At 38.1% G+C, this 17,742-nt stretch overlaps 1 protein-coding gene across 9 annotated transcripts in view; it reads right to left on the reverse strand.

Annotated features, from left to right (window-relative positions):
- The window catches only part of Mier1 (MIER1 transcriptional regulator), a 53,210-nt gene that overhangs the window by 11,002 nt on the left and 24,466 nt on the right, over window positions 1-17,742 (reverse strand). For all 9 annotated transcript variants that reach the window (XM_041652910.1, XM_041652909.1, XM_041652908.1 and 6 more), the window contains 7 exons: window positions 11,415-11,576; window positions 10,690-10,822; window positions 9,319-9,383; window positions 6,803-6,875; window positions 2,608-2,759; window positions 1,916-1,997; window positions 666-760 (listed from right to left, as the gene is read on the reverse strand). In XM_041652910.1, coding sequence (XP_041508844.1) covers window positions 666-760; window positions 1,916-1,997; window positions 2,608-2,759; window positions 6,803-6,875; window positions 9,319-9,383; window positions 10,690-10,822; window positions 11,415-11,576 — 762 coding nt within the window. The remainder of the gene's footprint in view (window positions 1-665; window positions 761-1,915; window positions 1,998-2,607; window positions 2,760-6,802; window positions 6,876-9,318; window positions 9,384-10,689; window positions 10,823-11,414; window positions 11,577-17,742) is intronic.

Here is a 17,742-nt window from a genome sequence, read left to right on the forward strand (position 1 = left end):
AAAAACACATTGTTTAAAAGATGTATAATCCTTTCCCAGGAATCCACAAGGAAGGAAGATCCCAGCTAAGACTCCTAGCAATAGTGGAGAGGGGGCCTGAACTGGCTTTCTCCTGTAGTCAGACTGATGACTACCCTAATTGTCATCATAGAACCTCCATCCAGTAACTGATGGAAGCAGATGCAGAGACCCACAGCCAAGCACTGGGCTGAGCTCCTGGAGTGCAGCTGAAGAGAGAGGAGGGATCATATGAGCAAAGGGAGTTCACAGACTCTGGAAACCTGAATGGGACCCTCTAAATCTGTGGTTTGGGCAATCTGTAGGGTCCCTGGGAGTGGGACCAGGACTTATCCTTAATGGTGAATGAGATACCATGCTCAGCCTTGATACGGGAGCAGGGGCATGGTCCCGCCTCAACTTGGTTTGCCAGATTTTGCTGACTCTCCAAGGAGGCCTTATTCGCTTTGAGGAGTGAATGTGGGAGGAGGGGAAGGAGAGAGAACTGGAGCTGGTATGCAAAACAAAAAAATTATCTTTTAATTAAAAAAAAAAGAAAAGAAAAATCACCTGGCAAATATGTCAGACAGTCTATCTATGTTTATTCTAAGTAGTTGTAAACCAAAAGATTACAATTTTACAAAAACTCTAAATAAATTATTACTTACTTTATTAGCCTGGATCAGATGAAAATCTTTTCCATAGGCCTTAAGTCCTTGTTCAAAATTTCTACACTCTTCCTCTGTCCACACAGATAATTCCTCTGACAAAATGAGGGGATAAAAGCAAACTATTAAATATACAATAAAGATATTGAAATAAAAAAATGTAACTTCTGGCAAAAAAAATTAACTTGCCCTTGAGTGCTAAAGTTGGTATTGCAAAAGATAGTGATAAAAATGCCCAATTTGATAAAAATTGGTCCTTAACTCTCTAATCTCAAATTTGGGCCACTTATTCCTTCTCTGTTGTGGAGACAAGGTCTTGCTATAGTTCCAGCCAGGCTTCCAACTTGTAATGCTTCGACTATGAGCCACTTCTCAGCTCTCCTCAGTCCTCGGTCCAAGCCTTCAGCTTGCTAAGTTCTTCCTTACTTTGGATTCTGCATGAAAGTATGTTCTGCCCCCTACCTCATCCTCTTTCCTTGTTTATTCATCAGCAAAAATATTTTGTTCTCCAAAGTTTCCCCTCAAATTCTCACCTTAATTAGATTATATCCAGCTACAATAGGCCTTAACAATATCCTCTAATTCTCCTCTGAAGATCAGCAACTATTTTTCAGCCTCCCCACCACACTCACAAGACCATGATGACTGAGACTCATGTGGATAGGTGCTCAGAGCTAAAGAGCCCTCAGACTGATGCCAAGTAAACAAATGACCCATCACTGTCCTACCTATAGATACACATAGTACTTTCAGTGCAGTGGAGGAGCCAAATTTAGAGTATATCAGGAAAAACTTGGGTTTCAACTACAGCTTTATTGTTTATGAATTACACCTGCTTCAGACACATTTTAGTGTTTTGTGTACGGGTTATGTACACGAAAGCACAACTTTATAGAACTGTTTTTTTCCTTCTACCCTTACATGGTTTCCAGCTATCAAACTAGGTTGTTTTCAGTTTTAGTAACAACCACTTTGCCCATTGAGCCACCTCACCAGCACAGTCTCACAATTTTAAAGTTAGGCAGTTTAAGTGTTATTTTACATAGCTCATAGGACTACTATAAAGCTCAAAGAAGAAAATCTTTAAATATGAGCTTTATAATCTCATTCCCTGTAACAATTTGAGTGACATTTATGCGCTGCAATATCTACTGAAAGACTGCAATTATTAAGCCGAAGACATATTTAGGTAAACAGCTTAAATTTAAAATTTCAGCGAAGTCATGAAACCAAGTCTAGCATATGCTTACCTCGAGCTGCTTTGACATTAAATCTCAATCTTCTCAAGGCTTCTTCTGTATCAAAACTGCATTTAACCAATTCATATAAAGCCTAAAAAAGAAAAGGTTTCTATGTAAGACTCACAGACTACCAACATTTTTCTGAATCATCTGTTTATTTCTATGCTTTCTGGTCCAATTTTAGTGAAAGCAACATACAGAGCACCAAGGAAAAAAAGATGAGTTCAATCCTAATCTTCTATCCTCTCACTATGTACAACATAGGTTATGTAACCTGGTGACCAGAGTATTCCAGCAACAGGTATCAATCTCATAAAATATCATTTTGTTAAAGCTGTAATTCTTTGTAGCCTTCTGAGATTCCCAATGTAATTTCAAACAAATTGAGAAAGAAAAACAATGACAAACAAGGTTTTAAAAAATGCTGTTATAGAAGGTTCAAAGTAGGTATTAGCCTGACCATATACACAATGGAATTATCTGTGATGAAGGTGCCAACTTCATCAAATACAAAAAGCACTACGAAAAGTATACATAAATTTCTGTTTACGTCACACTAGTGACGTAAGCTGACCAACAGAAGACCTTGTGCTGATTCCAATTTACAGAAAAGGAGTTCAGGTAGACAGAGTACCCATACTGAGTAATGGAGGACTGTCATTTATGAGGAAAACCCAAGTAATTTTTCCTGACTACTGTACCTGTTCGTTGTCTTTTATGTGAGATCCTTCAGGAATTGCTTCTACACCTTTCTCATCACCTGTTCTTCTAGATGCATCCTTAAGAAATACAATCACTTTATCTTCTGGCAAATATTCTGGGTCCCACAGAAGCTGATCATCGTTTTCATATACTAAAGTCATAAACAAAACATTAATCAAAACTGCCAAAACGACATTATTTGTATAGAGACGTAACAGTAAACAAATAACTCAAGCATGTTTAACTATGTTTGTTTTCTTTGGTGTGCTGTGCACGTGCCACACCACACATGTGGAGGTCAGAGGACCACTCACAGGAGTCAGCTCTTCTTTCGTATTTATTTTTTTAAGACAGGGTTTCTCTGTATAGCCCTGATTATCCTGGAACTTGCTCTGTATGCCACTGGCTTCAAACTCAAGAGATTCACCTGCCTCCAGAGAGCTGGGATTGAGGGTGTGTGCAGCTACCACCACCTGCTGGGAGTCAGTGTTTAACGTGTAAACACCAGAGATCAAACTAAGGTCATCAGGCTTGGACCTCTGTTTTCCTGTCTTATGCGTTTTTTCTTATGTGTCTGCACATGTGCTATAATCATTTTCACATAAGTTACAACCTTTGAAAAGTTTCAACATAATTTCCAATGTAATAATAGTCTAAATCCCACCAAAATTTTTTTAAAAAAAGGAATATAACCTTAAGACAGTGCCTTATGAGAGTTCAAATAACACTGAAACCCCATAAAATTAAGAAGCAACAGCCTCAAAGAGCCAGAAATGTGACAGTTCAGGAGACATGACAAGTGCTTCCAAGAGCGATTTCCAAACCTGGTTACATCCCAGGGTGACCAGGGTTGAGAAGAGGTCTGCTGGGTCTACTAACAAGGACATGAGGATGTAAGGACTGAAGCTGAGGCTGGGAAGGTTAGTGGGAAGTGAAATAAAGCAAAAGCTTTTGAGAAGTTTGGATGGAAGGTGGAGAGGTATGACAGGAGGCAGTGAGGAAATCCAGTTGAAAAAAGTTTGTAAGGCCTCAAAAGACTTAAACTTCAGTAGAAAGGAAATTACTTGATGACTTTCAAAATTCCTTGTATTGAGAAAAGGAGTAGTAGCTACTCAATCTCCTGTCTATTAGGCAATGCATCAACTGTCTTCACATAAATTACTTTCTTCCTCCATTCATATACATGCATTTTTAAAAACTTCCTACCTTTTCCTGGTTCTCACAATATATACTCTTCTCTGAAATGGATCTCAAAGGACAATATGTAGAAAAATATCCTTTTGTCATTCTTTATTCTGTTAGCATAATAAACACTCGAACTGAAATGTCGATGCCCTTGCTAAGTGAATTTGGACATAGTACTAATTTCTGTTTCCTGCTCAGGCTGTTCTGTGAAGGGAACCAACTCTTCACTCTTAAGTTTTAAAGGTGTCTCAGAGGAAATGAAGGGGTGGGTGTCTGAATCCCAGCGTTCTCCATACCTCATTTAAACCTATGGGATAGCACAAATTACCCACAAGACATTTCTGGAATCACTGATAATATTCTGCAAATCCTCAAACTGGGTAGAGGACCATCACCAGGTGGCGCCAAATGACAAAGTCAGTCTCCTTTAAGGATGAACAGATAGTTTTAATTCCGTCAGGGACCTCAGAATAACACTGCAGTTTAGACAATTATAGTATAGTCGGTAACGAGCATGGAGTGAGAGCAACAGAAGTCTCTCTAACTGACACTGTATAGACAACATGCACACAAATGTAAATTAGCAGGAGTTCAGAGAGCAGTGCACTAGTGTATGAGCAAAGGGTGGAGGAGGAAAGCGTATGGCATCTTATCAAAGACAGACTCAGCAGTTATTAAACAAGACCCCAGATTGCTACTTCACCCTAGATGAATCTGATGAGGTTGGTTAGCGGGCCATACTTAACTAGGCACTCACACTGCAATAGACTTAGAAAAATTCAGAGGAACCAAATCGAACGTGTTATATAAGCAATAAAAACCACCAAAACCATCTTGCATACTCTATTATACATAGTTGGCAAGGACTATATAAAAGAATTAGGAGATGGCTATATATTCTGATTTGAGGAAAAAACAAAAATTTGACACAAGATGCTGAGAGCTAGTTATAATGCCACAAACCTCTGTAATCTAGAAAAATAGTTCCTAATGAATAAATGTATACTTATACATTGCCAATTTTATTCCATTTTTAATGTCCAAGAAAGAATGTGATGGAATCAGTATATCTTAGCTATGAAAAGTTATGACATCAGCAGTGTCAAACAACACTGGAGCTCACCACAGACACTGACGTATTTTCAAAACATCACATTCACATAGCCTTCTAACACACAGCTAAGTGAACTGCTACAGGATGAGCATTCCTAATCAGAAAATCAAGTGTTCTGGATAAAGGCTATTCAACCTGTCCTAAAGGCAGACTACATCTGCTCACGTCCCCATTTTTGTCACATCGGAACTAAAACCAGGTACTGTAGCAGTATGCCTATAATCTTAGGCATTAGGAAACAAACAGCAGGGCTGCCTGAATCCAGGAGTTTAGAATATCTGGAACAGTAAGACTCTGCCTAAAAAAACAAACAAAACATCAACAACAACAACAAAACCCAAAGCAGCCCCTTGTACTAGTGATCACTAACTTGGGGGGGAGGGGGGGAAGGCCTCAAACCCTGTAGCATAAATAATAAAAACCCAGAGACAGATATTGGAGTTCAAGCTGAAGAAGTAAAGTAGCCAAGCCACTAGAGAGAGGTTACCTCTACCAAAGGTCAGACAAAAGGGAGATTCTGCAATGTTCTCCACTTCACACTCCACTGAGTTCCCATCTCTTCCCCTTTATATTCTCAACTCTGCCCAGCCACATTGCTCCTGTCTCCAAATCCCTGGTGTTGGGATTAAAGACCTGTGATTCCAAGTGCTGGGACCACCTTTGTGTGAGCTGTTTCTTTTAGACAGATTCAATCTTGTATAGCCCAGGGTGGCATTGAACTCTTCCTCTGTCTCCTCCTGAGTCCTAAGATTAAATGTGTGTGCTACCATTCTCTGGCCTGTATGGCTTACAGTAGGGCTGCTTTGCCCTCTGGTCTTCAGACAAGCTTTATTTATTAAACACAAATAATACACCACTATAAAAGCCTAGCTGGGCTACAGAGTGCAATACCCAACCTCAAAGCAAACTCTAAAAAAAAATAAATAAATGTTCTGTGACCTTTTAACAAAGGATGCTTTTTATCTGGCTAACACCTGCTCAGAAACAGCCTTTTGCTGGACCCTGGGCTCAGCTGGCAGAGTACTTTTCTAGTATGATAAAGCCCTGGGCTGGATCCTCCATAGTGCATAAAACAAGGGAAAGGAGGCACAGGCCTATAATCACTTCTATAGAGTATGGTATGCAAGTTGCATCTCATTAAAGCTGTATATTGATAACCACTTACTGAAAACCAAAGCCAAAATTCTCATATGGTCTGAAGGGGACAGATACTAAAGCCACTAACAAATAAATTATGGGCCAAGGCAAAGATAAATTTCCACCTATCTCTCTGAAAAGTGGTATTTTTCTGGCCAGGCATGTGACTCGAGCTGAGTCAATAGGGGCCTTATTCCAAAACTTGCTGGAGCTCCAAAAGACAATGAGGTCTTCATTTCTTCTTGTTCTCTAGTTACAGGACTGTGTGAAGTTTAAGGCAAGAGCTTCCAGTAGTCATTTTAGAAAGGACCAATCACTGTCCTTCTTTTACAGTGACCAGCTCTGACGGACGCACTTCTTTTATTAGCGTTATTTAGTAGGTTGCAGTGTCCTTACCATATCATATATGTTAATTAACAGGCCATGGCTAGTGAATGGCTCAGAGGGTAAAGTGCCTGCTGCACAAGCCTGAGAACACAGGTTTAGATCCCAGCACCCTGTGTGAAATCCAGAGTAGCAATGAGCATCTGTAATCCAGGCACTAGGAGGAATAGAAAGATGCCCCCTGGCCAGCCAGTCTAGCCAAACAGACCCTGTGTCTCAAGGTGAAAAGCCAACAGGGGAAGGAGCTCAAAAATGACCTCTGGCCTCCACATGAGCACAAACAGGTGAGTGTACCTAGACATGAACATACACCACCGCTCCAAAATCAGTCCATCACATCAAAAGCTCAGGTATGTAACATTACTATAACTCACCTTTTTCATTTTCTTTGTATCTACAAACGCCAACTGGAATCTCAGCTTGAAACATGGAGCCCACCATGATTTCCTATTTTAAACAAAACAAAAAGATCTAGTGATACACATTTTATGTTCATGTCTAGCTTCACTATCTTCTTGGGTACACTCACTCTGCTCTCTGTCATAAAACCAATTACCTACCTCATGGCAGAATTGTGAGGATGAATGAGTTAATAATAGCTAGGAGCTTACACAGGACTGGATGGAAAATATTAATAATAATGGATGAGATGTAACGTAAACAATATATACAAGATCTGGAAAAAATTAGTAACAATGAGTTTTGGTCCGCTAGTTAAAATAATTAAAAAAAAAACTAAAAACCAGAAAATCAACTTTTGGTGTTTTTAGAGTATCTACACTTATGTTTCTTTGGAATGGCAGCATTAGCACCACTAGGGAAACTGTTAGAAATTGAAGTCTTTAGGTCCCAACTTATACTTACTGAGTGGAAATTCTAGTGACAGAGCTCAGTGCTTAGCAAAGGCAATCCTAACTCACACTGAAGTCTGAGAAACAAAGCTTTAAGAAAAGGGGGAAAAACATAAAAGGTCTATAAAAAATGTGGCAGGAACTAAGTGGACTCACTTCCAAACCAAGTCTTTTTTCTTGAGGTTAGTGCCTGACTTTCTTTAATAAAAAATAAAAAAGACCCCCTTCCCACAAAAGGCATGAAACTGTCTCTTGAGAAAGGCAACTGGAGATCACCACTGAGGTTTCACATGAAATGGGGACCATCACAGATGGATCTGATATATTCAAGTGAAAACATGGACATTAAAGGTATAAACGTGTAGCCAAGCAGTGTGGCAAACCCCTTTAACCCAGCTCTCAGAAGGCAGAGGCAGGAGGATCCCTCTGAGTTCAAGGCCAGTGTGGTCTACAGAGTGAGTTCCAGAACAGCTAGGACCACACAGAGAAACCCTGTCTCAAAAAAACAAAAACAAACACTCACTCCCCAAAGGTAGGAACATGCTACAGGAATGACTTGGGGTTTGAAAGCTTCCTCTCTACTGCTAGTAACTTCTTTGTTTTATGTTATTGCTTCATGGACATGCTCAATCCAATAAAGCCAATGTTCCACCACCAGGGAAAACCAGACTTTCTCATGGTCAGTTTTCAAAAAGACCATCACAACTTCTTCCGCACTGTTCAGCATTTTCTTAATGGTGTCCACTACAGAATACCTCTGCTGCCAATCCCTATGCCTCTTTTCACTTTATTCACTCACCTCTCACCATCCCAGAATGGATAATGACTCCCTATAGATTCATACATGCATTCCCCCTTCAGCTAATCATCTACACTACACACTCTGGCACCCGTCCAGATGGGAAAGCATTGCATACAATAGGGTAGAGGGTAAAGAAGGTAATGGCTCAATCTCTGATGACTCATTCCTGTAGTGAAATTTCATTTGTATTTTAAAAAAAAATAGCACTTATCTGAAGGTCAGAAAAGCAAAAAAGCCCCGACCTCAGTCCAAAACAGCGATCCTGTTTCCAGGAATCTCAGAATGAGACTGACTGAGAGCTGCCTCCTCCTACTTTATAGTCCTCTCTAGTGCTGGGATTCTAGGAGTGTGCCAACTGGTATCTAAGGCAAACTAGTGTGGCTACTGGGATTAAAGGTGTGTATCAGCACCGCCTGGCCTGTAAGGCTGACAAAAGCGGCTGTTTTACTCTCTGATCTTCAGGAAAGCTTTTATTTATTTATCAAAATACAAATGAAATATCACATCATATTCTAGTTCCTCCTTCTATAAGGAAAACAACAATCTCCTGAAGGTAGTCAAAGTTGATCTTTGTGCTTCTATGTTCCAACAGGAACAAATATACATGCAGGCAAAACACCCATATGCATGAAATAATGAAAACAAATCCAGGAATAGAAGACGAAGGAAAAAAAAAAACTCAGAGGGTGTTATTTTTTAACGAGGAAAGGTCAGATAATCATCTTTCACTAACGAAAACATCCTCCTACAGAAATGATTTGCTTTAACACAGTGTGTACTATGATTTTTTTAAGAGGTTCAACTCCTATGCAATAGTATAAAATTAAGCCCTATAAAATTTAACTGTATGGTTAAATAAATAATGCTATGTAATGTTTTAAGGAAAGAGAACCTAATGTTGCAAGTTTATCTTAAAACTAATTGTATGTTTGTAGAGCAGCCCAACCTGGACCATCAACATTTATTACTTTAGGACTAGAAGATTAGAAATTTGGATTTCTAACATTAGTTTAAGTATCAATACACTCAGTAAAGTCCCATTCTACCCACACTATCATTTTATAAAAAGATAAATGTATCTGTTAGTTGGATATATTAATAAAGAGCATGAACAAATACTTACAAAATGCTTAACCGTCACAAAAAAAGGCTAAAACACTGACTTTTTCAATACAAATGATTCATTACAAAATATTTTTTTGCTTTTAGAATATTACTATAAGTTTTGGGAAAATACCTTTTTCCAGTCTTCTGATGGAATATAATCTTCATCTTCTTCAGATTCTTCCTCTATTTCACTATCTACAATACATAAAAGAATGATACTATAAAATGGACTTATCCATATCTGTACATCGTATTTTTATACATACCATCAAATATTTAGACATGCCAAAAGGTCTGCTGATTTAGCATATTTTTCATATTTAAAATGAAATAATGAACACTATATTTAATACAAGACAATAACGACCAAAAAAATTCCCCAAATAAAAGAAAAACTAAATCTCCTGGTCAACTTTCTTCTCAGGAAATGATTTTATAAGGACACGACAACTTCAGGATTAGTGTCAACATCATCTTTACTAATGTCTAGTTACAAAGTAAGTTACACAATAGCGAGTTTTCACATAGTAGACAACGATTCAGACAAAGCAATGCTGTCCAAAGAGTTTTACTTATAAAACTGGGAAATTTGGAGCAAAACTGTAGGGGAAGAATTAGCAGGATGGGTACATTTTGAAAACCTTTATTCTCCCCAATTTCTACTTTGTTCACACCAGGCAAGCTGCTGCTTGGTTATGTTCATTCAAATGAGGATGACTTACAGGGCTTGGTAGACTGCTTGCCTGACATGCACTAAACACTGTGTCCAACCCCTAGCACTGCATGAGGAGAGGAATAGTGGCACAAGCCTACAATCCCAGCATTTGGGGGGTGGAGACATTAAGATTAGAAATTCAAGGTCATCCTCAGCCATATAAGGAATCTACCAGAGTTTGACTCTCAGAAACCACAGTAATTTAGAAGGAGAAAGTTGACCCTTGTTCTCTAACCTCCACATGACATCCCTCCACAGTGGAAACTGGTGAATTATATTAGCATGTGTTCACACCCCAAGAATTGACCACTGTTTTTACACCCAGGAGCAATAAGATTAGAGAAGACAACACTACAAATATATAGCTATGTACTGCCTGATGTCGTCTTTGGTCAACAGACTCAATTCATTTATGATGGTGGTCCTGCCATCTCGAGGTGCTGTGTCCACATTAGTCACACAACCAAGAAACTTGATAACCTATTTCTCAGAATGTATCCCTGTTGCTGAGTGACACATGAGTATACACCAAAGATGGTTCAGAATCAAACAAAAACTTCCAAGACTACACAAGATAAAAGGCTGTGTATAAAGCAGTCAATGCTGTGATACATGCATTAAGAACAGGGCCTTCATTTTGATACTCTAGTAACTCCTAACAAAATCCATTTGCCTTTGAAAGCAATTTCAGAATAAGTGAATTCAAGTATCAATAAAACCATATTAGAATTTTAGGTATTTTAGCAGTAAACATTACACTTTAACTATACCAATGATAATACATACTTGTATCAAAATATTTACATCGACGTGGGCGAATTATTTCCTGAGCATCTTGGGAAGTAGCAGACTGTGAGGGATCATCATTGGAAGACTGAGTTTCATCCTCCTGACCCGATGAATCCTTTGTATTCTCCTCCTATAAAATAAGAAATGTACTTACAATATGAACAATGCTATTGTAGGCCAATAGTCAAATTGTGTTTTAAAGGTAACTATAAGATCATAATACACCCACCAAACACAATGTGATTTCCTGGGTTAGCACTTGGAACTAGGGTGAAACCTTAGAACGTCACTTAGAGTTTAGTAAAGGGTACTTAGCAGTGCGAGTTTTGGTAAAGGCATTGAGTTATACTGGGTGCAAAATTAAGAAAGCAGTATGGTCCTCTTGTATCTAATAATTTTAAAAAATGAACATAGAACTGCCAAACAATATATTATTATTTAAAAGTAACAGCATTTTTTTTCAAGTTTGTACAATTTAGAAAAAGCTAAAAGAAATCTAGAATGACATAGAGCAAAATTATCTCACTGGAGTGAATTACAAGGGATTTTCAATTTTCATATCACACATTTCTATATTTTTATTTTTGAAATTTAATCTTACTGTACAACTTATATTTAGAGCTTAGTACTTACTATTTGTGGTTTCACAAATACAACAGGGATTTTGGACCAAAAATGTTCTACATATAAGATAAAAAAACAATGAGCTAGCACTAACTTACTTTATTTTCCCCACTACAGCCACTGTTGTCATCATTATCAGCATCTTCATCATCTTCACCTTCCTCCTCCTCTTCCTCTTCCTCCTCATCTTCTTCAGGTAAGCGAACAGTGCTGTCATAACCATAGAGGCTGAGAAGCTCGTGGATTGGCATGTCGCCTTCCTGAGTACACCAAAAGAAGTCAATTTTTGAAATCAATGATTTCATATTTTCATGTTTTAATCCACAAATCTGTAAATTAACACTTCTTTTTTCTTTGGAGCATTGTGTGGTTTTGTGTCTAATATGTTTAGCATTTTCAAACTATAAGAACTGAAATGCCAATCTTTTATTCCTATAAACTGACCAACTTTAACTTGTTCATATATTTAATAGCCTGAAATCAATCACAATTTTTACAATAATTCAAATCTACATACCACAGTTAGCCTTTATATATGGATTATTACAAATAGTACCATAAATAATTTGAGGCAAAGAGAATTAGAAAACAATAAATAAAATAAAATGAACAAAAAAGGGAGAATAATTAGAAAAGAGCATGTCATATAATTCAAAAAACCCAGAAAGGAAGATTAAATTCCCTACTCAGAACACTGCAGGAACAACAGCAATTACACAAAGAATGATACTAGATTACAAAGTCATCTATATTTTTCTAAAGTAATCTTCAATTTACATATAAAATAACATCTGCATTGATTGTCTAGAGAACTATTGTATTAATAATCCCATCACATAGATGAGAAACATGGGCACAGACATTAAAGAATTTTCTTTTTCAAAATTACACAAGTTACACTACTATACAATCAGATTTTCATCATCTGAATCTAAAGGCCAATGATTTTATTAGTGTATGAGGCTTTAGCCAAACCTTCTTCAGTTCCTCCAAAAGACATATCCACTATGAATAAAATGAAGAAATAGCCTTACTTGGGAAAATAAGACCATTTTCTGCAGAAGGCAACCACTAATCAAGTGATGTCAAGCATTAGAAATAATGAAATTCTAATTATAAAAAAAATCAAAGTTTAACCCAATTTATCTCAACATATTATACATACAAACAAATATACATATATATTCTGAGGAAAAACATGTCAATTCAGAATCTACAAAAATGGTGCTCTTTAAATAGAACAATGTATTTTATTGTTTTCCATCATTATGTGCTATACTGATCAACAGAAGTCTAACTCACATATCAAACATATTTTTGCATATACAATGGAATGTGTAATGTAAGTTGATAACACAAAGTTTATTGCCCCTCTCTCAGAGTCTATGTGGGTAGCTCACAATACCTATAACTCCAGTTACAGGGGATGTGACACCTCTGCCCTTCTTGGGCACCTGCACCCACAGGCACACACCCAACAGACACACACATGCATATAACTTTTTTTAAAAGGAAAAAAAAATCTAGTAATTAATAATCTATAAATACCTCATAGGAAGAAAATGACATTTGATACTTGTACTACACATTGTAAATCAACTTGTTACCCTACTTTAGAAGACAGTTCAGTTCTGAAGTAATCTGTAGACTCTATAGTTTGACAAACAATGGCTATATCCAGCAAGGCATCACCATGTTAGCTGAGACACTTAATTGACAGCCATGCTGTGTTATTTTTAAAGTATAAATAACCAAAACCATATTTGAGGTATTTAAAGAATTGGTCCACAGAAATCTGAAGTGTACCAAGGACACTGAAATTTAAGACTAAGAGTCAGTACTCAAAAAGAACAGAACTTTGATACCAAGACCCAGAAACAGTAAGGATAGAAAAAGGGCTATTTCCACACACAGTAGCCTCCCCACAGCATCTCCTGATGGTCAAGCATCTGAGCTGGGTACTTTTGATTTCATGTTCTCTAAGAGTGAGAGCATTCAGAAACACACAATCTCCTCACATCTTGAACAATATCAGATGGTGATATCTGCTTTTATTTTCGTATTAAGGAAGCAAAGCAGAGACACGGCACGTGCTGTTTTAAAAACTTTGACCCCTGGACCTTCTAATTCCAGCTCATGTAATTTTCCTTAAACCCAATAGGCATACCAAATAAGTAACAGGTTCAGCAACTGAAGTTAATGAGTAAGGGCCACTAAAGTTATGAGTCAAAATGGAAAAAAAAACCCCACTAACATGGCAGTTTGCAACTATTATTCTTATCAGCTGTAAGAATTCATAAACAGCTCGCTTCATTTTTAGTTCATTTTTTGGGATAATGGATGAGTGTTAAGTGGCAATTTAACAGAGTTCATTTAAATCGCTATACTCTATTTTGAAATCATTTTCTGACTAGACCACAGTACTTGGTCCACTCTACAACATATTGAACAACAGTCTTGACTGTTGATCATCTGTCTTATTTATTAGGTCAGCTTGAAGAATAGGATGCTGGTCTTACCCTAGTCTGTCTCTGACCTAATGTCTTAGATGAGGGATCTCTAATCTCTATTGGTTTTTTTTGGTTTTTGTTTTTGAGGTAGGGTTTCTCTGTGTAGCCCTGCCTGTCCTGGAATTCACTCTGTAGACTAGGCTGGCCTCAAACTCAGATCCACCTGCCTCCTGAGTGCTGGGATTCAAGGTGTGTGCCACCACTGCCAGGCTTCTAATCTGCAATTTTAAAAAAAAATTCAAATAAATGTTCTTACATTAGTATGAGACAATCTCAAAGGACACTAATTTCATGGGTGTATAATAAGATATTAGCAAATCAGCCTTTCCAATGGGAGAAAATAAAGCTTAAACACTGTATTAAAAATCTTTCACTAACATGACAAGAAGCTCAGCTAGCTTACAGAAGGATAGATGACATTAACTGTATAAAAAGGAATTTCACTTGGAAAAAACAAGAGTGGTTAAAACATGGACTGTTTTTCCTCATGTAACACGGATAAGAAGTGCAAGTCACTTCATAAAATATTATTTCTCAAAAATCTAGTAACACTTCCAATACCAGAAAGGGCAGAGACAATACAAAGTGGCCTCCTCAATACCTCACAAACAGAATCCACTAGAAGAACCAGTGATAAAACTAGCACACAGAGAAAGCCAGCCACTGGAGTCAAATGATAAATGGTTAAGAAAAAAAAGCAGGCATGCTTTCCATAGTAAGAGAAGACTTTTCCCCCTACCAATATTTCAAAAAGATGTAAGTTATGAAAAGATCAGTAACAGATTAATCACAGACATAGTGGGTATTCTGTTTTTTTGTTTTTACACTTAATTTCTGCTAACTAAATTTCTTAAATGACTATCTCTGATATCTTGTGTGCACGTGCGGGGGAGGGGGACACAGCATTCCTAACAACGGATTGGTAGACCTCATCTGTGTGTGAGGGCGGGGGTGAGAGTGATGTGTGGTGCATGCAGAGCCCAGAGGCCAGAGGCCTTTGGGTGGTCCTACTCTATCATGATATTATTGTACTAGGGTCTATCAGTCACCCATATCAGAGAACATGACATTATCATGGTCTATGTTCTACCAGGTATTACCAGGTATTAAGGGACCCACTTCAACTTATTCCTGACACTCCAGCTAAACAGTGGCTGTTTCTTTACATGGGTGCAGGAATACAAACTACGATCCTTATTCTTACACAGTAAGTGCACCCCTAACACTGTACTATCCCTCAGGCCAATGACATTTTTAGAAAGACCAAGGAGTTTACAGATTTGCTAGGTCTCTGGGTTTAGGTGATGTGGGAGTGTCATATATCAATCTGTTGATTTCACTGGTTAAGCAATAAAGAAACTGCTTGGCCCTGTGGGTGGAGTAAACAGAACAAAATGCTGGGAGGAAGAGGAAGTGAGGTCAGACTCCACAGCTCTCCTCTCGGGGGCAGACGCCTCAGAGAGATGCCATGCCCCCCTCCCGGGATGAAGCTCCAACCCAGGATGGACTAGGCTAGAATCTTCCCGGTAAGACCGGTTCTCACAGATTATTAGAGATGGGTTGATCGGGATGTGAGAATTAGCCTGTAAGTGCTAGAGCTAAAGGGCCAAGCAGTGTTTAAATGAATACAGTTTGTGTGTTGTTATTTCGGGTAAAGCTAGCCGTGCGGGCGGCTGGGGTGCTGGGGACGCAGCCCCACCACCCTTATTACTACATTTAGGTTAACAGGGAACAGGAGTATCTGGCCATAGGTAATGCTCTCATTCCCTTACCTCACAAGAACAAAACTGAGAATGCTCAAAGTGCTGTCTACAATCTCCTTGGTCTGCAACTGGAATTCCTCATTAGTACCAGGCAGACATGGATAAAAACATTCAGCTTCCTGTAGCATAATAATAATAAAATTATTAATAATAAAAACCCAGAGTCAGATAATCGAGTTCATACTGAAAACCAGAAAAGCAAAGCAGTGAAGTCGCAAGAGAAGTCTCACCTCTACCAAGACTGGGTGACCACAAACTAAACAGACTAAGCATACTAAGCCTCGCTCCTCATATTTTATATTCTCTCTAGTGCCGGAATTAAAGGCATGTGTCTCCCTAGTATGGGGATTAAAGGAGTAAGCCACCAAGACCTGGAGTTGTTTCTGCATTGATCTTGTGTAGCCCAGGGTGGCCTTGAACTCACAGAGATCCATCTGCCTCTGTCTCCCAAATCCTGGGATTAAAGGTGTGTGCCACCACTGCCTGACCGTAGTGGCTTAGCGTTGCCCTTCTGATCTTTAGGCAGGCTTTCTTTATTAAAATCAAAAATGTAATAAATAAAAGTTTCTCAATTTATTTCTAGTATTTCATCAGAATCAGCTAAACAAAAATGCAGGGAGTATCTCACATAATGTAGGAATAACATGATGAAAAGTTAATTTGAAAAAAGAAGCCAAATCATTTTAAAAATCAGAAATTAAAACTGGGCAGTGGTGGAGTACGCCTTTAATCCGAGCACGTGGGAGGCAGAGGTAGGTGGATCTCTGTGAGCTCGAGGCCAGCCTGGATACAAGAGTTAGTTCCGGAGAGCTTTAGGGTTGTTCCAAAGAGAAACCCTATCTTGAAAAACCACAATCAGAAATTAAGGTATCATTTGAGCCTCAAATCATAGATATTTTTTCCTGCCCTTAATCCCATGCTATGCACAATACTCTGTGAATTCACTATGTTGATTCCAGACACAGTTCTGTCTTTGTACTCTCAGAGATTCTAATGTTATCAACAATAGTGATTTCAGAGAAAAAGACTAAAGGATGATTAAAACTTGGCCAGTAGACATAAGTGAATGAGAGTCTACCCGTCAACTAGTCTAGAGAATTTCTAGTTTTCATTACCAAAGTCTATATTCTACCAGGTATTAAGGGATCATTCAACTAACACTGAAACATCGTACTGAAATAGCTGCATTTTATCCTCCATCTAGGAGTAAGGATATAGAAAAAGGACAGAAGCAAAAGCTATGGGGCATATAGCACATGCTCACAGCTGTGCTGCAGCTTTGAGAACTGCAGGAATGATACAACTAAGATTTATATAGTAGTTTAAAATGTGCCAGACATTGTGTCAAGCGCTTGATATTATCTTTGGAAGGATAGAAGTTTAACAATGTTAATCAAGTTATATGCTTATGGAATAGTAAAGTTAAATTAAGAACCCAGGTTACCTAACTCATTAGCTTGCTTATTTAATCACATATACTTTCTTCCTTAAAATCTGACTCAGGTTAAATGTTCACCATCCTGATGCAAGATGAGATAAGGGCTGAGTAGATAAGACTAAGAGGGATAAGGACAGACACAAGGTGAATAAAAACAGGTACATTATAATGTGCTTTGGGAAGTAAGATGCATAAACACGATAATAAAAAGTGGGGCAGTCATATCTGTGTAAGCTAACTGGACATTGGCTGAACTTTAAAAGAGCGGGTTATTTAAAAGACAAACAAGAGCTGGAGAGATGGTTCAGTGGTTAAGAATACTTGCTGTTCTTGCAGAAGAGCAGGATTTGGTTCCAAACACCCACACAGAAGCTCACAACTGTCTGTAACTGCAGTTCCACAGGATCTGACACCCTTTTTTGGCCTCCCTCCACAGATACCAGGCACACATGGTATAAAGACACACATGCAGGCAAAATACCAAGACACAATCAAAAAAAAAAAAAAAGACAAACACTGTCTCTGGATTAAAGTCAAGAGAGGAAGATATAAAGTCATCAAACACTGACACACAATAGTATAAAAGAGAGCATCTTCAACAAATTGTGCTGGCAAAACTGGATGTCAATCTGTGGAAGAATGAAAATAGATCCATATCTATCAAAATGCACAAAACTCAAGTCCAAATGGATTAAAGACCTCAAGATCAGTCTGA

The sequence above is a fragment of the Microtus oregoni genome, unplaced genomic scaffold, assembly GCF_018167655.1.
Source record: "Microtus oregoni isolate MIOR12 unplaced genomic scaffold, Mior012 000005F_ref0000423, whole genome shotgun sequence".
In the NCBI taxonomy this organism is placed as follows: domain Eukaryota; kingdom Metazoa; phylum Chordata; class Mammalia; order Rodentia; family Cricetidae; genus Microtus; species Microtus oregoni.